Source organism: Antedon bifida, chromosome 1, assembly GCF_963402885.1.
Source record: "Antedon bifida chromosome 1, ecAntBifi1.1, whole genome shotgun sequence".
Classification (NCBI taxonomy): domain Eukaryota; kingdom Metazoa; phylum Echinodermata; class Crinoidea; order Comatulida; family Antedonidae; genus Antedon; species Antedon bifida.
The window spans coordinates 11,383,851-11,406,309 of NC_136226.1; the positions used below are offsets into that span (position 1 = coordinate 11,383,851).

Here is a 22,459-nt window from a genome sequence, read left to right on the forward strand (position 1 = left end):
TTGTACTGCAGACGCTACTAAATAACAGAAATGGTTGTTCTATCTACAGTACCAACACTATGGCCATTTATAATAATATGACATTGACTTGATAAATAGATAGATAAATTATACATATAAAACAAAAAATTCATTCATTCACCTATACAGTAAGAAGAGACCGAGGCCTATGCCTGTAATATGCCTTTTCATTTATTATTTTATGATATAGCTTACTCTATGCTAGCGGAAAGGCCTACCCACATGTAATTTCTAGCTTAATGCTTATCCAACAAAGCAGCACTTATCAAAGGTCACATCACATATTACTTACATCATCCTCATCTTCTAATATTGATATCTCTTTTTTAAATGTACCCCCTCGTGATTTCTCTAGCTTGACACTATGCACAGACGATCGTTGTTGACCTACAGTTTCTTCTATAACTGGAACAACAATTTGCACATCAGTATCCATATTGTTGTCATCTACTTGAGTGTAGCTAGAAGTGCTACCTGCATTTCTAACAGATTTCCTCATTACTGAAGCTGATTCATGCGTTCAGTAAAAATAAATATTGGCATCCAATTACTGTACTATTCCATGCTACAACAGCTATGTACAATTACAGCATTAGGAACATTCCACTATGTTTTTGACAGTAGGATCAGATTTTAAAATTATGGTTCCTGCTTGTTCCCCTATGCTATTTAGATTAAAGTTGGAAAACTAGCTGTGCATGAAAAAAGGTGTGTGAGACTATACATTTTTTGGATTTTTTTGGTCAATGACCAATTTTCCTTATGTGTTTAACAACAGTTGACCTTCAAAGTTAATACTGTTAACTACAGGGATATTCCATGATGTGTATACTGTAGCTCCCTTTGTTGAGTATCAATAAATATACAAATCAAAAGCCTAAATTAAAGTCATGGAAGAAAGGACGGCGCATTTTAACAACTTTTTTACACTTTCAAAGTAAACTGCAGTGAAATGAACTTCTTGACATTTATTTATTTTATATATATAAATATACAGTTTTTAAGAACACTGTAGCTGAAACTGCTGAACAACAAGGATAAATAAAGACAATATTAATACAGAAACAGGAAATAAAAACAATTGATCTGTACAAGCTTGATTACTTCTTAAGACAGAATTGAAACAATTTAAGATTCTTTGATAAACCACTTTCACTTCCTCGTTGGAGAACTTTAGGGCATTTACATTGATATTATTTTTAAATGGTTCAGATATATAAACAAATGTATCAGTACTCATAATTACTTTACAGAACTGTAATTTATCATGATTGTAATTCTGTGAATTTGTGAATAAAGTTATATTCTAAAGAAAATTTCCAAGGAATGGACATATAAGTCTCCCTTTCTTTTTAAACAATTTATAGATAAATAATCTTTTATTTGTTTATGGCAAGGCCGTAGTGAGAGGCAATGATTGCTTTAAATACAATTATTAATATAAAATATGATGATCTATGCTGGGAATTGGGGTGGGTGGTGAAAATTGAAAATTTCAGATGAGGCGAGCACCTTGACTACATCATGCTGACTTTGGTCCTGATTATAGGCCTAATGTAATTTTTTTGTTCTTCAGATTGTTTTGTATGCGCAGGAAAACTTACAAGTTACCTTTGAGTTAGTCAAAATTAAGAATAAACTTAACAAATATAGGTTATGAATACCTCATTAAATGCTATAGCATACAACAACAAATAAACATTTTTGTTAGTCTGAAGTGAAAATTAAGTGAAATATACAGAGGTGTCTATCTTTTAGTTTGTACTGTATGACCCTGGATAGCTATAGTACAATTAACATCCTGTTTAGATGTATTAGGCATAAGATCCATGATAGTGCTTATAAATAAATAACTACGGACGTGTATAGCTACATGCAGTATAAGTATAAAAAAGATTTACAAAAGGAACTGATTAAAATAACTTGACAACCAACCTCATCTTCCAGCGAATCCAAATCATCAAAATCAATCTCAAACTCTTCATCGACAATGGTGTTAAAAGCCATCATGAAACTGAATGAAGTTTATTTCTAACTTCTCTCTCAGAATAATTTCCTGTCGGTGAATCACTTCTGGTATTACACAACACATACGAGTGTCACTTAACTCAGATTGGATAGAAGGATCTGAAAACTTCAGTAAGAACCACCAGGAATGTTTGTTGGGCATTCATCCAACCCTATTTTTTTTCTCCAGAGAATATTTATGGGCTAACTTGGAATTGCAGATACAGTAAGTTAGTAGGAACTTATTGATGAATACCATTAAAGATAAACAACTAAAACAGAATTTGCACTTCAAACCTATTTAGTTCTGCATCAGTAAAATAAAAATACCACAGAATAACCACAATGAGAGGATATTTTTTGTTACTATAATCACAGTACCTAAATGGCATTGGATGCTGAATGAATGTGTATACAGTTATTGTATACTGTAATACTTGAAAAGCTAGACCTTGTATTCCTAGCATTAGCTTGCTTTCCACACAATACACACAGTATACCAAATTCAAATATTATAAACATACAGTAACACAAAATTCAATCAACTTGAATTTATTTTTTAAATCAGAAAAAATGTAATACTACAAATAACAAGTTGTGTGTGTGTTAGAATGTCAGAGGGATCCAAGGGAGCATGGCCTCCCTACTTCGAAGGGGCGTTTTATTCAATTAATTTTAGTGCTCCCTATCCTGGATCTCCTGCTGAATGGAACTTACAGTATGGCAACTTCCTGCCCTAACCAAATAAACTGATTTAAAAAAATGCATTACAGTACTGTATTTTTTAAAAATAAATAATTGAACAATGGTGTTTTTGAGAAAGTAAAATATGGTATGGCAAATTATTTTTCAGGGCCATTTGTGCCAACTTTCCAAATCTAGAGATGGGGGTTGGATGTGGCTCAATTCTTTGTATAACAATCAACTAGTTTTACCTCATTGTGGTTCAAAAGATTGACAGTGCTGCCAGACGTCCGTCGTTTTCTAGGTCTTCTTGCGGTAATGACAGCTTTTTCCTTCTTTACCAAGCCCTCTGGTCCCACCTTATTCACAGTCAGGTTTAGTGTACTGCCTTCCTGAATTGATTGATTGAAAGCAGTTGACAAGCTATGCTTCATGTTTCTGATATTAAATAATCCTATGAACAAAAATAAAAATGGAATCTGAAGATAGGTCCCAGTGGGCACAGAACATAATTTCAACGTTGAATCAACGTTGAAATATAGTTGATTTGTTGAAATCATGTTGTCAGCGTATTTCAAACGTTGAATAAACGTTGAAATAACGTTTTTTCCTTAACTATTTTTTTTACGTTTATTAATAAACATTGAATCAACGTTGAAATAACATTTTCTTTTCAATAAAATGTTTATGTTCATTTATCAATGTTAATCAAACGTTGAAATAACATTGTCTTTTTAACTAGTAATTTACGTTAATTTATAAATGTTGATTTAACGTTGAAATAACATCGTCTTCCTAACAAATGTTTTACGTTAATTTATCAATGTTGATCCAACGTTGAAATAACATTGTTTTTCTAACAAATGTTTTACGTTAATTTATAAATGTTGATCCAACGTTGAAATAACATTGTATTTTTAACTAGAAATTTACGTTAATTTATCAATGTTGATCCAACGTTAAAATAACATTGTCCTTCTAACTAGTAATTTACGTTAATTTATCAATGTTGATTTAACGTTGATATAACATTGTCTTTCTAACTAGTAATTTACGTTAATTTATCAATGTTGATCCAACGTTAAAATCACATTGTATTTTCAACTAGTAATTTACGTTAATTTATCAATGTTGATCCAACGTTGAAATAACATTGTCTTTCTAACTAGTAATTTACGTTAATTTATCAATGTTGATCCAACGTTGAAATAACATTGTATTTTTAACTAGAAATTTACGTTAATTTATCAATGTTGATCCAACGTTGAAATAACATTGTATTTTTAACTAGAAATTTACGTTTTATTATCAATGTTGATCCAACGTTGAAATAACATCGTCCTTCTAACTAGTCATTTACGTGTTATTATCAATGTTGATCCAACGTTGAAATAACATTGTCTTTCTAACTAGTAATTTAAGTTAATTTATCAATGTTGATCCAACGTTAAAATCACATTGTCTTTCTAACTAGTAATTTACGTTAATTTATCAATGTTGATCCAACGTTATAATAAAATTGTCTTTCTAACTAGTAATTTACGTTAATTTATCAATGTTGATCAAACGTTGAAATAACATTGTATTTCTAACTAGTAATTTTTTTCAAACAATTACTATTTTTGTTTTTCAATGTTATTCCAACGTTATTTTAACGTTGAAATCCAGTTGTCATTTTCAAATGAAATTATGTTGTTTTTTCAAACAATTATTATTTTTGTTTTTCAATGTTAATTAAACGTTAAATTAAAGTTAAATTCTATTTAATACTTTGGTTAAAATGACATGTTTTTAACGTTAATATTAAATAATATGTGTTTAAGTGCGTTGCCATTGATGTTTCAACGTTAAATTAACATTAGATTTCAGTTGGCGTTTTTTTTATCATCCTTTATTGTAAAACAATAAATGTATGATGTAGCTTGATTATTTAGGAATTTTAGATTGGCAAATATTATTGTCTCTGTATAATACAAAAATGTTCTAGCTAGAAGTTGTGTTGAAAATTGAATGATGCTGTCATGCAAGATCAAATTTCATTAGATACGAGCTTGTCATTGGTTAGTTTCGTTTTGATAAAATTTTGAAACTGGTGTCATAGACAGGCAGCCCAGAGACATTTGGTTAGATGAGCTAGGTACCAATATCTGACTATTTAAGTGTGTTGGGGGTCACTTGAAGTCAATGAAAATGGGAGTCTGTCGGGTACCCCCTGCTGCGTCTAGACCGAGGGGACTCCGAAAGGTGCTAAAAAATCGGCACCGGTTTAGATGAGAGAGATACCACCTAATTTTACCACCATGAGATGCCCATTGGCATCCTTATACCAGTATCACAAACGACAGACTTTTTGTCTGCTGCAATAGGCCCGCCAGACCCCCCGAGGGAGGGCCTAAAATGGGGCTAGCATAGATGAGTGAGGTACCACTCAAAATTATTGCCAAATGAACAAGTTGTGTTCATACAATACTAAATGGATAACAACAGACTAATTGTCTGCTGCACCGCAAGTACCAGACACCCTAAAGTTAGACTAGAGACCCGCCCTTATTACAGGGGCGGTCGCAGGACTATTTTAAGAGGGTTGCCCAAAGACTCCAACACTGAGTATTTGAGCGAGCAATTTGTTAAATAACACCCCTAGATGGCCGCAAATGATACTCTCGCACGTAAAATTCATGATAAATTGCACCTCTAGTTCGCCGGAAATGTCACTCACTCTATAGTGCGCTATAGCAAACAGAGGATTGTAGACTATAATATTCCACCGGTAGTAAACATACGCGACTAACAATATAGGATAACATTTTTTTTCGTTCAATGCAAACGTCACGGGGAAGTCCCCGATTAAGGTACTTTAATACATTCTAATAACTGTACTCAATTAATGTAAATTTATTATCAATTAATAATTTTAAAAATATATTGAGCAAAACGTTGAATTGTATTATTTTGAATTAGGCTAAATGCTAAATAAAGTCAGATGTTAAAACCACAATTTCCAAAATTCATTTTTATTTATCCACTATAAACTTTACAACGGTGTTGTTTAAACCACACTCTATTATTACTACGGAAATTCGGCCTAATATTTACGGACGTACGGAAGTAAAGATAAAGGGTACTACACGCATCGGAAATACAGAACTATACGGACAATTATGATTTGGCCTAAAAATTGGCCTTAGATTATGAAAAATCTACCGGCAAAACGTAATAATTATGGACAAATCGATTATTGGCCTTTGCAATATGCCTAATATTTAAAAGGAATAGGCTATATTATTTTCGTTTGTCGGTGAATTTTTTTAACGCAAAGTTTATGTGTAAATGCTTGATCCATTAGAGGTAATCTGTTTTTTTTAAACCAATGGTTTATTCAAAATCAAACTGTAACTAATTCCTCACTATTCAATCAAAATGTTATTGTTATACTACTATATTGTTGAAAAATTGATTGCGTGATGAAAATGGATTGATAGTAAAACGTAACAAAGATACGTCCTTGTCTGGTTATTAGGTATTCATGCAGTGATAAAGCGGAGGATTATTTTTGTAACGTTCCATTTAAAATAAATGTTGTTACAAAGAAATACTTTGGTTGTAGAAAGGTCGCTGAATTAGTTGGCGCCAGCATTACTTCTTTTACCAATTTTAACAATTAAAGAAGTATTGTCCCTTTGACTAATTCCTACTACTCTGTATGCATAATCATAAAACTTCCTCGCGATCTGTGTGAAAACACCTTCTCAACCGTCCTTCATTTTTTGTTTTTCAAGGGACTCTTTAAGCTAACAACAAAACATTCAACAATGATAAAATGCCCTGCAACTACGACTAAGCCTATCAAATTCCGGGTTTGCTCTGCTATCGGCGCGGTATAATTCCTTGTTACTACCGAAATTCTGCCTAATATTACGGACGTATACGGAAATGAAGATAAATAGGGTACTACACGGAAAAACAAAACTATACGCAAAATTATGATTTGGCCTTAAATTATGGAAAAACGCAATAGTTTATTGAATAAAGTTTACCTTTAATCGAACTAACACAAAACAATTGAAAATATATCCCATCAATGACGATAAAATGACCATTACCATTCTAAAGGGAAAATAGTTTAAGAGTTTCACTTAAAACTTATACAAGCCAAATAATAAATACTTTTCAATGCATAGATTGTTGGAATCTACCTAAAACATATTTTACTGACTAAACGCTGTAGTTTTACAGAAATAACTTTAAATACCTTTTTTCTAGGGACAGTACAACATACTGAACTATTTATAGGCCTACTGTAATACTGTACAATTTTAAGTAAAAAAATGATCTGTTGCCCAATGCTTTTTAGAAGAGTATAATAATAATATTTTGTAACATAATGTGGTTATTATGTACTATATAATTAACATTTAAATATAATTCTGACCAAACCCAGTAGTATTAAGTAAATAACCTTTACAATAAAAGTTTTCTTTTTATTTAAATATTTTTTTGTTTTATATATATATATATATAAATCCAAAGGCAAATTACTGAAAAGTGACAAAATACATGGATACAAAAAAAAGCGCGAAAAGCTAAATCAAAACGATGATTTATTTTTTTTCTCTCTCGAAATACTGGATATTACTATGTAAACGTATATGTTATAGTAAATATTATATTGTAGCCCTTGCTGCATTAGTAAGAGTTGGATAATTGTATTGACATGGACATATAAACATTTATATTAAATAAAAACCATAAAAACGGTATAACGGGAGAACTATAAGATTGTTTTTTTTCTCTATGACTATGTATGTATGTAAATTTCTAATTTCTAAAACCAGAACATCTCAAGTTCACTGTCAGTGTCATCGCTCCATTCCTGCCCAGAACTTATATCATCTTCGTTGGTTTCGCTAACGCTCACAGGTACATCTTCAAAAAGGTTTTTGGGTAATGCCGATTCTGGAAACCAGTTTATTGTAAAAGTTATTTATTTAATACACAAACTTTGTTCAAAATAATGATTAATATACTCTTCTAATAAGCATTGGGCTAGTTATGTAGTACTGATCTATTAAAAAAGGTACAAAAAATTAGTATAATCTCTTATAATAAACATTGGGCTACAGTACTTGTTGAAAATATATTAATATACTCTTCTAATTTGGCTACAACTAGGCCTACAGTTTTACAGTTACATTATGTATAATATAATATAATAAAGAAATATTTAAATAAAAAGAAAACTTTGATTAGGTTATTTATTTAATACTACTGGGTTTGGTCAGAATTATGTTTAAATGTTAATAGTAATTACCACATTATGTTACAAATTATTACTATACTCTTCTAAAAAGCATTGGGCAACATCGTTTTTTTTTATACTTAAAATTGTATGTGCAGTAGGCCTATTTCTGTAAAACTACAACGTTTAGTCAGTAAAATATGTTTTAGGTAGATTCCAACCATATCATACGTTGAAAAGTTTTTATTATTTGGCTTATATAAGTTTTAAGTGAAACTCTTAGACTATTTTTCCCTTTAGAATGGTAATGGTCATTTTATCGTCATTGATGGGATATATTTTCAATTGTTTTGTGTTAGTTCGATTAAAGTTAAACTTTATTCAATTAAACATGTTGTTTTGGGGTTTTTTTTACTGCTGGTGGTATCTACAATATCTAAGGTAGGCTATACTTGGGGTAAATGGGGTCTCTAGTCGAACTTTAGAGGAGTCTGCCAGGGCCAAGGCAGTGTACAGATAGTCTGTAATAGGTAATTTGGTATTGCTTACAATGTGCTAAATCATATAACATTGGTTGCTGGTGGTATCTACAATGTCTAAGCTGGGCTAGTTGGGGAAATTTACGTTTTATTATCAATGTTGATCCAACGTTGAAATAACATCGTCCTTCTAACTAGTCATTTACGTGTTATTATCAATGTTGATCCAACGTTGAAATAACATTGTCTTTCTAACTAGTAATTTAAGTTAATTTATCAATGTTGATCCAACGTTAAAATCACATTGTCTTTCTAACTAGTAATTTACGTTAATTTATCAATGTTGATCCAACGTTATAATAAAATTGTCTTTCTAACTAGTAATTTACGTTAATTTATCAATGTTGATCAAACGTTGAAATAACATTGTATTTCTAACTAGTAATTTTTTTCAAACAATTACTATTTTTGTTTTTCAATGTTATTCCAACGTTATTTTAACGTTGAAATCCAGTTGTCATTTTCAAATGAAATTATGTTGTTTTTTCAAACAATTATTATTTTTGTTTTTCAATGTTAATTAAACGTTAAATTAAAGTTAAATTCTATTTAATACTTTGGTTAAAATGACATGTTTTTAACGTTAATATTAAATAATATGTGTTTAAGTGCGTTGCCATTGATGTTTCAACGTTAAATTAACATTAGATTTCAGTTGGCGTTTTTTTTATCATCCTTTATTGTAAAACAATAAATGTATGATGTAGCTTGATTATTTAGGAATTTTAGATTGGCAAATATTATTGTCTCTGTATAATACAAAAATGTTCTAGCTAGAAGTTGTGTTGAAAATTGAATGATGCTGTCATGCAAGATCAAATTTCATTAGATACGAGCTTGTCATTGGTTAGTTTCGTTTTGATAAAATTTTGAAACTGGTGTCATAGACAGGCAGCCCAGAGACATTTGGTTAGATGAGCTAGGTACCAATATCTGACTATTTAAGTGTGTTGGGGGTCACTTGAAGTCAATGAAAATGGGAGTCTGTCGGGTACCCCCTGCTGCGTCTAGACCGAGGGGACTCCGAAAGGTGCTAAAAAATCGGCACCGGTTTAGATGAGAGAGATACCACCTAATTTTACCACCATGAGATGCCCATTGGCATCCTTATACCAGTATCACAAACGACAGACTTTTTGTCTGCTGCAATAGGCCCGCCAGACCCCCCGAGGGAGGGCCTAAAATGGGGCTAGCATAGATGAGTGAGGTACCACTCAAAATTATTGCCAAATGAACAAGTTGTGTTCATACAATACTAAATGGATCATATGAATCTCTTGAGCAACGAAATAGCTAAATTGCCTCAACACACTCCACTGGGACATAAATACCACTGATTTCGCACCGTGATATTCTACAAAACACTTGATTTTCATGTTCCCACCTAAATATCTCGGCTAATATAAATCGGATTCTTTTGGATAGTAGCTCAAAATAAACTGTAGACAATACTGAACATTATGATATATGTTTGAAATTGTAAAGTTACAAAAAGGATGTGTCATTTTACGTTTTAAAACTCACCATCCATTGCCCGCTGACAGTGTGAGGTCAATTTTTTACCTATTTTCTAAAGCAGGACAGTGTTTTATTTTCAATTTAAGATCACTTGTACGTCATCAATCATTTTGGATAGTTTCTTAAAAGAAAGCTGAATATTCATAGATTCCTTACATACTTTTCTTATGAGCATTGGCTTAAAATAGACTGTGTCAAAATAGCAAAATCTATTTTGAAAAAATCTAAAAAATCCTCAAAAACGCGGCAAAATTCAAATAGGGTTTGCCTGTGTTATCAAGCCTTCACTTGACAGACCGTTGGATTGTAGCTAAGTTTGGGGTTAATTTTTCATTATATAATTTGTAAGTAGCATTTTAATTTTTATATCATTTTAATGTTTGATATATAAGGAACAATTATTAGGTGTTATTTAGTTCTATATATTGTTTTTTATATTCACAATTGCAAAATTAAGATACCTATGTTTGAATGCCAGCGAGCTGGGATCTACCATTTATCACTCGGGTAATGGTTATGTTTATCTTTCTGTGACCTGTTTAATGAATAGATGGTAATTATTACGAAGTCTGGAAATGTTCATACTATACTAGTTTATGTCATTTTAATTTCTTTGGTTAAAACATGTAATCAATAATTGTGGAAATTAGTTGTAGTCATAATGGTTGACCCCCCTATATAATGGACGATGACAAGACTTGGGTTGCATGAACTTGGTATGAACCTATAAGTAGATAAACAGCTCAATAGGTACATATTAAAAATCACTGTTTGGTTGCAAAATTTGCACCAAGAGATTCATATGACAACAGACTAATTGTCTGCTGCACCGCAAGTACCAGACACCCTAAAGTTAGACTAGAGACCCGCCCTTATTACAGGGGCGGTCGCAGGACTATTTTAAGAGGGTTGCCCAAAGACTCCAACACTGAGTATTTGAGCGAGCAATTTGTTAAATAACACCCCTAGATGGCCGCAAATGATACTCTCGCACGTAAAATTCATGATAAATTGCACCTCTAGTTCGCCGGAAATGTCACTCACTCTATAGTGCGCTATAGCAAACAGAGGATTGTAGACTATAATATTCCACCGGTAGTAAACATACGCGACTAACAATATAGGATAACATTTTTTTTCGTTCAATGCAAACGTCACGGGGAAGTCCCCGATTAAGGTACTTTAATACATTCTAATAACTGTACTCAATTAATGTAAATTTATTATCAATTAATAATTTAAAAAATATATTGAGCAAAACGTTGAATTGTATTATTTTGAATTAGGCTAAATGCTAAATAAAGTCAGATGTTAAAACCACAATTTCCAAAATTCATTTTTATTTATCCACTATAAACTTTACAACGGTGTTGTTTAAACCACACTCTATTATTACTACGGAAATTCGGCCTAATATTTACGGACGTACGGAAGTAAAGATAAAGGGTACTACACGCATCGGAAATACAGAACTATACGGACAATTATGATTTGGCCTAAAAATTGGCCTTAGATTATGAAAAATCTACCGGCAAAACGTAATAATTATGGACAAATCGATTATTGGCCTTTGCAATATGCCTAATATTTAAAAGGAATAGGCTATATTATTTTCGTTTGTCGGTGAATTTTTTTAACGCAAAGTTTATGTGTAAATGCTTGATCCATTAGAGGTAATCTGTTTTTTTTAAACCAATGGTTTATTCAAAATCAAACTGTAACTAATTCCTCACTATTCAATCAAAATGTTATTGTTATACTACTATATTGTTGAAAAATTGATTGCGTGATGAAAATGGATTGATAGTAAAACGTAACAAAGATACGTCCTTGTCTGGTTATTAGGTATTCATGCAGTGATAAAGCGGAGGATTATTTTTGTAACGTTCCATTTAAAATAAATGTTGTTACAAAGAAATACTTTGGTTGTAGAAAGGTCGCTGAATTAGTTGGCGCCAGCATTACTTCTTTTACCAATTTTAACAATTAAAGAAGTATTGTCCCTTTGACTAATTCCTACTACTCTGTATGCATAATCATAAAACTTCCTCGCGATCTGTGTGAAAACACCTTCTCAACCGTCCTTCATTTTTTGTTTTTCAAGGGACTCTTTAAGCTAACAACAAAACATTCAACAATGATAAAATGCCCTGCAACTACGACAAGCCTATCAAATTCCGGGTTTGCTCTGCTATCGGCGCGGTATAATTCCTTGTTACTACCGAAATTCTGCCTAATATTACGGACGTATACGGAAATGAAGATAAATAGGGTACTACACGGAAAAACAAAACTATACGCAAAATTATGATTTGGCCTTAAATTATGGAAAAACGCAATAGTTTATTGAATAAAGTTTACCTTTAATCGAACTAACACAAAACAATTGAAAATATATCCCATCAATGACGATAAAATGACCATTACCATTCTAAAGGGAAAATAGTTTAAGAGTTTCACTTAAAACTTATACAAGCCAAATAATAAATACTTTTCAATGCATAGATTGTTGGAATCTACCTAAAACATATTTTACTGACTAAACGCTGTAGTTTTACAGAAATAACTTTAAATACCTTTTTTCTAGGGACAGTACAACATACTGAACTATTTATAGGCCTACTGTAATACTGTACAATTTTAAGTAAAAAAATGATCTGTTGCCCAATGCTTTTTAGAAGAGTATAATAATAATATTTTGTAACATAATGTGGTTATTATGTACTATATAATTAACATTTAAATATAATTCTGACCAAACCCAGTAGTATTAAGTAAATAACCTTTACAATAAAAGTTTTCTTTTTATTTAAATATTTTTTTGTTTTATATATATATATATATAAATCCAAAGGCAAATTACTGAAAAGTGACAAAATACATGGATACAAAAAAAAGCGCGAAAAGCTAAATCAAAACGATGATTTATTTTTTTTCTCTCTCGAAATACTGGATATTACTATGTAAACGTATATGTTATAGTAAATATTATATTGTAGCCCTTGCTGCATTAGTAAGAGTTGGATAATTGTATTGACATGGACATATAAACATTTATATTAAATAAAAACCATAAAAACGGTATAACGGGAGAACTATAAGATTGTTTTTTTTCTCTATGACTATGTATGTATGTAAATTTCTAATTTCTAAAACCAGAACATCTCAAGTTCACTGTCAGTGTCATCGCTCCATTCCTGCCCAGAACTTATATCATCTTCGTTGGTTTCGCTAACGCTCACAGGTACATCTTCAAAAAGGTTTTTGGGTAATGCCGATTCTGGAAACCAGTTTATTGTAAAAGTTATTTATTTAATACACAAACTTTGTTCAAAATAATGATTAATATACTCTTCTAATAAGCATTGGGCTAGTTATGTAGTACTGATCTATTAAAAAAGGTACAAAAAATTAGTATAATCTTTTATAATAAACATTGGGCTACAGTACTTGTTGAAAATATATTAATATACTCTTCTAATTTGGCTACAACTAGGCCTACAGTTTTACAGTTACATTATGTATAATATAATATAATAAAGAAATATTTAAATAAAAAGAAAACTTTGATTAGGTTATTTATTTAATACTACTGGGTTTGGTCAGAATTATGTTTAAATGTTAATAGTAATTACCACATTATGTTACAAATTATTACTATACTCTTCTAAAAAGCATTGGGCAACATCGTTTTTTTTTTTACTTAAAATTGTATGTGCAGTAGGCCTATTTCTGTAAAACTACAACGTTTAGTCAGTAAAATATGTTTTAGGTAGATTCCAACCATATCATACGTTGAAAAGTTTTTATTATTTGGCTTATATAAGTTTTAAGTGAAACTCTTAGACTATTTTTCCCTTTAGAATGGTAATGGTCATTTTATCGTCATTGATGGGATATATTTTCAATTGTTTTGTGTTAGTTCGATTAAAGTTAAACTTTATTCAATTAAACATGTTGTTTTGGGGTTTTTTTTACTGCTGGTGGTATCTACAATATCTAAGGTAGGCTATACTTGGGGTAAATGGGGTCTCTAGTCGAACTTTAGAGGAGTCTGCCAGGGCCAAGGCAGTGTACAGATAGTCTGTAATAGGTAATTTGGTATTGCTTACAATGTGCTAAATCATATAACATTGGTTGCTGGTGGTATCTACAATGTCTAAGCTGGGCTAGTTGGGGAAAGGGGGGTCTCTAGTCTAACTTTAGAGGGGTCTGCCAGGGCCAAGGCAGTGTACAGATAGTCTGTAATAGGTCATTTGGTATTGCTTACATTGTGCTAAATCATATAAAATTGGTTGCTGGTGGTATCTACAATATCTAGGCTGGGCTAGTTGGGGGAAGGGGGGGGGGGGGTCTCTAGTCTAACTTTAGGGAGTCTGGCACTTGCGGTGCAGCAGACAATTAGTCTGTTGTTATCCATTTCGTATTGTATGAACACAACTTGTTCATTTGGCATTAATTTTGAGTGGTACCTCACTCATCTATGCTAGCCCCATTTTAGGCCCTCCCTCGGAGGGTCTGGCGGGCATATTGCAGCAGACAAAAAGTCTGTCGTTTGTGATACTGGTATAAGGATGCCAATGGGCATCCCGTGGTGGTAAAATTAGGTGGTATCTCTCTCATCTAACCGGTGCCGATTTTTTAGCACATTTCGGGGTCCCCCCGGTCTAGACGCAGCAGGGGGTACCCGGCAGACTCCCATTTTCATTGACTTCAAGTGACCCCCAACACACTTAAATAGTCAGATATTGGTACCTAGCTCATCTAACCAAATGTCTCTGGGCTGCCGGTCTATCAGTATCATCAGTCAGTAATTTCAGTTACTGTACTTCGACGTTGGCTAGGCCTAGTAGTGGTGTAGAAAAAAAAATATTGTCAAATAAGTATGTTTTCAGGTAGGAAAACAATCTTTTTTATTTGTAATCTACTAATTTATAAGCTTAGAGCTTGACTATTTTACCCTTATCAATAGCTAGCCTCTAGTCTAGTAGGCCACACATGCATAGCTAGGCTATAGGACTAGGTAGTAGGCTAGGCAGGCTGCCAAACTGCTGATGAACTGAATTCACTCACTAGGCCTAGGCCTAGTAAAAGCATTTAGTATCAGGGTGTGTAGAAAGCGACGACCTCGAATTGGACGACCCCAACGACCCGGGCGACCTCGAATTGGACGACCTAGAATTGGACGACCCATAACACGAAACCGACGACCCCTACAGCCTAGCCTAGCCTAGGCCTAAGTGTGGTATAACATCCCGAAGCCGAACATAGCCAAAGATCTTTAAACCATACCTTATATAATAATCGCAAGCAAGCAATTGATTGAAAAAATACAGAAATATCGCCATTTGATACTGAATGTGTCGACACGAACAAACGAACAGATATGGAACGCCAACGCCGCCGCTGAAAAAGGGGCCATTTTGACCTGGTTTGCCATGTTTATGATATTTCGTGTGCTAATCGAGTCGAATGCAGTTTTAATGATGCACTCTTGGCGTTCCATATCTGTTCGTTTGTTCGTATCGACACATTCAGTATCAAATGGCGATATTTCTGTATTTTTTCAATCAATTGTTTGCTTGCGAGTATTATATAAGGTATGGTTTAAAGATCTTTGGCTATGTTCGGCTTCGGGATGTTATACCACACTTGGGCCTAGGCTAGGCTAGGCTAGGCTATAAGGGTCGTCGGTTTCGTGTTATGGGTCGTCCAATTCTAGGTCGTCCAATTCGAGGTCGCCCGGGTCGTTGGAGTCGTCCAATTCGAGGTCGTCGCTTTCTACACACCCTTTAGTATCATGCCTGTCAAGGGCAAACATTTGCCTTGCCAAGGATAACTACAGTACTGTACTTATTATGGTTATAAAATGGTATGTATTAGGCCTTAGTTCAATTCTTTCTTTATTTATCCAAAAGTATACATAAATATAACATTATAATATATAATTAGTTGGCCTAGCTAGCTTTTTGCTAGGCTGTCTACAGTAGCTGCTAATGCTATTATTAGTATTAATAGTATACAAACACATGCTAGCCTAGGACGGCTATTTGTTTAAACTCACTCGCTTTCTTTATTTCAGATTGTAGGCCTAGCTAAGGCCCTTAGCTTAGGCCTATGCCTAGCTAGAGTACAAAATAATGAAGTACATGTATAATCTTTTCTATGTGAATCAAACGAGAAAAATCTAATGGATGATCAATATTTTTATATACAAAAGGTTGGTATTTATAGTTCTTAACTTTAATATTGAATAAATATTAATACAGTGTTCCAATATTATTTACATAAATTGAATTGATTGCATATTTTACGTGTAAGTGTGAAATGATGTTCTGAATTGAATTTTTGTTTATGTACAGTATGATTTTTGAACAATGTGTTAAAGATATAATTGAACTGAACAATTTTTTTTTTAATGTTTTGTTGAATATGCCGTCACTATAGAGTTGTTCACTTTGACCAAAAATTAGATTTTAAAAAATGCATTTGTACCTGAAAAATTTAAACAAACAATTGGTTTTTGGTTAAATATACTGTTTATTTTGTATTTTTGTTAAGTGAAATCTTTATTGTTTTTGTTTATTTTCTACGGCAAGTGAATATCTTTGTTAAAATTGAAAAATGGCAAGGTATTCAAAGTATGATTGTATTAATCTTCATTGTTCATGTTTTTTGGGGACAATAAATCTTTCAATTAATTTTTTACTGTATTATTTTTGTTTAAAACTACAGTAACTTGATTGAATTTGTTTCAGGTTTGGAAAAATGATATTATACACTTTTGGAAAGCATAGGACAATGTCAACACAGGAATCGAGGCAACTGTTTATTGACTAATCGGAACAATGCAATTACAGTATTGTGTTATTTCCATTTCATTTGGACTTCTGCAACATTAGCACAAGGCACCTGTGACGTGTGTTGTATTAATTGTGTTTTACTGTAATCAGCCAATATTTATAGTTATTCAATCATGTTAGTTGGCAAACATATTACAAACTGGTTATAAGTACCTGAGAACTGTCAGTGAGGATGTACATTATTTGATTGTTGCTTGGATTTTGCCTGATGATTTGACACCTGATTAAATGTTATTTTATGTTTTTATAGAAATTAAAGATTAGTAAGATATAGAATTTATAAAATGTCTCTATTAATGGATTTTGGGACGTAACAGTATACTTTACTACCAACTACTTTAAAACCGTTGATTCAAATTGGATATAGTAATTCAACAAATCAATTACCATTGAAAATATGCCAGATTTCAGCTGTTACTATAAGCTGTTCTTCTATTAACTAAACCATTGCTATGTTAAATTATTGTTGATAATTTCTATGTTGAATCAATGGTAAAAATGTGTTTACACTGAATCAACGTTGATCTGTATACGTTGATTAAACGTTATTTTTTCTACCTTGAATTTGGTTGATTACTCTACAATGGATCAATGTTGATATTTTTTTAAATTTAAACTTTAATTCAACAGTTTTTCAGCGTTATTTCAACGTTTGCGGATAATGTTGAATTAACTTTAATATTTCAACATTGAATCAACGTTGATAATTTCAACGTTAAATCTATGTTGAAATTTACGTTGATGCAAATTTTCATTTCAACTTAATTATTACGTTGTTTCAACGTTAATAATTTCAACATTGATAATTTCAACGTAGACATTTTGACGTTGTTTCAACGTTGATAATCTATGTTGAATCAACGTTGACATTTTTGTTGAGGCAAACTTCATTTTCAACCATTTTTTCAACGTTATTTCAACGTTACTTATTTTAACGTTGTTTCAACGTTGATAATTTCTATGTTGATTCAACGTTGACATTTACGTTGAGGCAAACGTTCATTTTCAACCATTTTTTCAACGTTATTTCAACGTTACCTATTTTAACGTTGTTTCAACGTTGATAATTTCTATGTTGATTCAACGTTGACATTTACGTTGAGGCAAACTTTCATTTTCAACCATTTTTTCAACGTTATTTTAACGTTACCTATTTTAACGTTGTTTCAACGTTGATAATTTCTATGTTGATTCAACGTTGACATTTAAGTTGAGGCAAACTTTCATTTTCAACCATTTTTTCAACGTTATTTCAACGTTACTTATTTTAACGTTGTTTCAACGTTGATAATTTCTATGTTGATTCAACGTTGACATTTACGTTGAGGCAAACTTTCATTTTCAACCAGTTTTTCAACGTTATTTCAATGTTACCTATTTTAACGTTGTTTCAACGTTGATAATTTCTATGTTGATTCAACGTTGACATTTACGTTGAGGCAAACTTTCATTTTCAACCACTTTTTCAACGTTATTTCAACATTTGCAGATAACGTTGAATTAACGTTAATTCAACCAATTTTTGCCCACTGGGATATGTTTTCTCTCAACGAACAGTCTGTTCCTTCGATTCAATATTTAAATGTATGCATTATTTGTGATGTGTATCAGTCCATTTATCATATACTATTTCAGGACAAATTAATTATTCATTGATTTGAGAATCAGAGTATGTTATTAATTTTGCTCCAGTACATTTACAGTACGTCATCACCAGCAAATTAAATATATTTGATATAAAGAAAGGCATATAAAAATGTCAAGGATTCAGTTGGTTTATATTCTCAAATCATGGAGGTATAAACTCAAATTGTACATAAATTAATTAAAATTAAAATGTTTGTTTACGTACTGCATGTGTAGCGCCTGATAATTGAATAAAAGTATGTTATTTTGCATGTCTATAATAGAAAAGTCAGTCTTTCAACTCTTTCTCTTTTCAACATTTATTATTTGTATATATACAGTATATATATAACTAATTTATTACACATTATTACAATGGCCGTTGACTAGGTTTTCTAAATTCCCTAATTGTATTACTTGTTATATATGAAAAGAAATTGTTAGCAATAAAAAAAAAACCTCAATAAACCTCTATATTAAAATATTGATTTTTTTTTTATATTGGATTAAAGACTGTTGTGTTAATCTATCATTCAGTATCATCATAAAAACTCAATGCAATGTTAATTTATATCATATTGATTTAGTATAATACAGTACAAAACATTATTATTAATATTAAAGTTTCAATAAAAGGGCCAACTATAGAGGGCAGTATTTTTGTTTACCTAGATGTCAGAACTTGTATTTTCTCCATAATAACAGCTACAACTGTTCTCACACATTTCTGGACAATGAGGCCTAAATAGCTAATTTATCTATCCAACTAGGATACCACTGGCTTGGAGGGAAATACTAACAATATTTTTCCTTTTTGATATGTTCTCCCCTATGTCGGTTTATCCAGGTAAGCTTGGCACGAAATAGACTTGTCTATCTTTTTATATTGAAGCATATAGGCCTATTCTACTAAGATTTATAGAGGATCCCTTAAATATCAGTTCTTTTGTAATAAAAAACCTCTTGGTTAATAAAAATAAAAATGACAACCTGTATTACTTAATTAACCCTTCATTAGTTTGATACATTATAAAGACTTTCCAGTTGTCAAGTTGCATTCTACTTCAAAATATATGTGATGACAACAACATCAGTTGTTTATAAATAATAATAATAATAATATTATATTATCACTTTGTTGTTTATAAATAATAATAATAATAATATTATATTATTACTTTGTTGTTTATAAATAATAATAATATTATATTATCACTTTGTTGTTTATAAATAATAATAATATTACATTATCACTTCTCAACATTCTCCAATATTTATTCTAGTACAAAATGATGGTAATATAATATAAGTACATGCTTGGAGCAATCAAGACAAAATAGTGTTATACTGTACAATAAACTATAAATGTTCCTTTTAATTATATTAATTATCAGTGGCTGTAAAAATAAAATAAGCAAAAACTAAATTTAAAGCTAAATCAAAACGATAAAGTAAAACAGCCAGAAAAATTTTCAGAGCTTTCGGGCAACACTATAGCCCTTCATCAATGCAAGTAAATATAAACTATGTAATGTCCTCATTTTTATTCACATATTTTATTTTTTAAACTGCAAATTTTATTTGAATATCATTTTTATATCATTGGCACATTCTTAAATTACGGTACGTTACGTTCACACACAACAATTTATAAATGCCAAATAATCTAGGTTAAAAGCAGTTTAAATCATAGATGTTTAGATTAATTATAATTAATTTTGACAGACCTAATATTAATTTAGGAGTATTAATAAATTAATTAATGCAAGTATAATTATTGTATAAGCATTATATATTTTGTAAGCTCATGTAATTTAAAAATTACGTGTACTAGCCCTGGGCCTAGGCTAATTTCTCTGCCGAGAAAATGGACGGTATGACCACGAGCACCGCCGTGATTACATATCTGACAGCTAGGCCTAGATCTACTACAGTTACCTCGTAAACGTGACTTCTAAGAACAGCCTTAATTAATTAAGTAAGAATAAGATAATAATTTTAAGATTTCATAGTCTAGGCTTTATACATACCACACAAAAAAGCAACGTAACATATTCCAGAATTAATTTACATTAAACAGGTATAAAAAGAAGATTCAACGAAGACTAATAAACGATCCCTGCTATGCCTTAATTTATTTATCGATTATTCCAATTAATTTCACAGTTTGATGATCACAGATCGTACCAAGTGCGGAGGTGTTTCCATGACAATTAAGCAACTACTACCGCCCTCTATAGCAAGATCAGAATAAATATTAAAGGGTAGCTCCGGGGTTTAAACTTAATATTATTATATAGATAATAACCCCACTTATTTTTTGACAGAAGTACCGTTGTGCTGCTACAGGACTTTTTTGATAATGTATATGATAGGAAAATCACTAAATTATTTTTTTTTAATGTATAGAAATTGAAATAGCAATCAATTTTACACACAAACATTTTTTATTACAAATTGTTACCCACTTTAAAAAATAAACCCTGGAGCTACATCTCTTATATTCAGAGTATAGTAACAATTGTTTATCATGTGACCATCAACACATCAACATTAATCATTCCATCCATAAACAAAAATAAACGAAATGACAAAACTCCATATTAGGTATGACAGAAAATTTATTTACAAGCCTTAACACTGCACACATACCAACACAAGACTGTTGCATGCTAAATTGGACAATATCATATACATTCTTGCTGCCTTTGTTATGGCATATTTGTTTTGACAAAATAGTTGCAATTATTATTTCTATACTATTCAATGGTCCATTTTTACTACCATAGTGTATTTATAAGTTTTATTAGTATTAAGTTAAAAACAAACATGCAGAGTACAGTCAATAAATACTGTACACTTTTGTTTATCTCCAATATTTTAAACTTGTTTGATTTTATAATACAAAATGTACATAAACTGCCTTTCCATGGTTAAATAATAATAATAAAAATGGGTAATAATATCAAAGATTATACTAAGGATTGCACTCACTTCAAAACCCTTCAAATTAATATTAGTCGAAAGTTCACCCAAAAATTATAAAATCAATTGTCTTTACCATAAAAGGATAATATCTAGATATTGTTTCATTTTATGTAGTGCTAACATTAGATGTTTTGATATTATTCATTCTAAATTTAGTATGGGTGTGAGAAGCCACATATGTCAAAATGTAAGTGTATCCATTTGGTTGGATAATTACATTATGCAGTGCATAATTTGGATCCATCTTCACGATTTGGTGGTACATCGCACATTCAGGTGTTTGTACAAATTTTGAGGTTGTGCAAAAACCATTTTTTATCCATTATGATGATTGACATTGACGTAATTTAAAATTATAACCTTCTTCTTCCTTATGAATCAATGACGTAATATTTATATCTTTTTACATTCAAAGTAATATTTTTAATTTTTAATCCAGATGAGGTGATTTTAAGTTTGTGGTACACCTTGTATATTAACTAGTTCTGAAAGAAGAGTTTCTCGACGTTTCGACGCGATCAATACACTTTGATCGCCATGCAAACGTTCAAACAATATAACACCAGATGAGGTTACTCTACGTTTGATCAATACACTTTGATCGCCATGCAAACGTTCAAACAATATAACACCAGATGAGGTTACTTTACATTTCGATCTATACACTTTGATCGTCCTGAGGAGTGAGAAAACATAAAACTCAACTGTTCAGAACTATAGTTAATATGTGTGTACTGCAAACTTTTGCAAAGTATTGATTTCGCCTTGCAAGCATTTAAACAATTTAACACAGGATGAGCGGTAGAAAAAATTACACAAGTTTATAAAGAATTTATGAGAATTTGTCCAACGCGAAATCAACGAATAAAGTGTACCACTCCCAAAGATTTAAACCTTAATAAAAAGAGATACAAAGAAATCATGCAGCACATTAGAAGCAGGATTTAGCATGTATCCCTGTCAATACGAATAAA

General features: G+C 31.4%; 1 protein-coding gene across 4 annotated transcripts in view; it reads right to left on the bottom strand.

Annotated features, from left to right (window-relative positions):
- The window catches only part of LOC144841869 (transient receptor potential cation channel subfamily M member-like 2), a 42,734-nt gene extending 22,076 nt beyond the window's left edge, over window positions 1-20,658 (bottom strand). For 2 of the 4 annotated variants that reach the window (XM_078698149.1, XM_078698140.1), the window contains exon 1: window positions 314-625. In XM_078698149.1, the coding sequence (XP_078554275.1) occupies window positions 314-520 (207 nt within the window). In that variant the 5' untranslated portion in view covers window positions 521-625. Of the gene's footprint in view, window positions 1-313; window positions 626-1,956; window positions 2,047-2,963; window positions 3,167-20,527 lie in introns of those variants that run through there. The other 2 variants (XM_078698158.1, XM_078698167.1) reach the window with 2 other exon arrangements.
- Window positions 20,659-22,459: the final 1,801 nt, after the last annotated feature.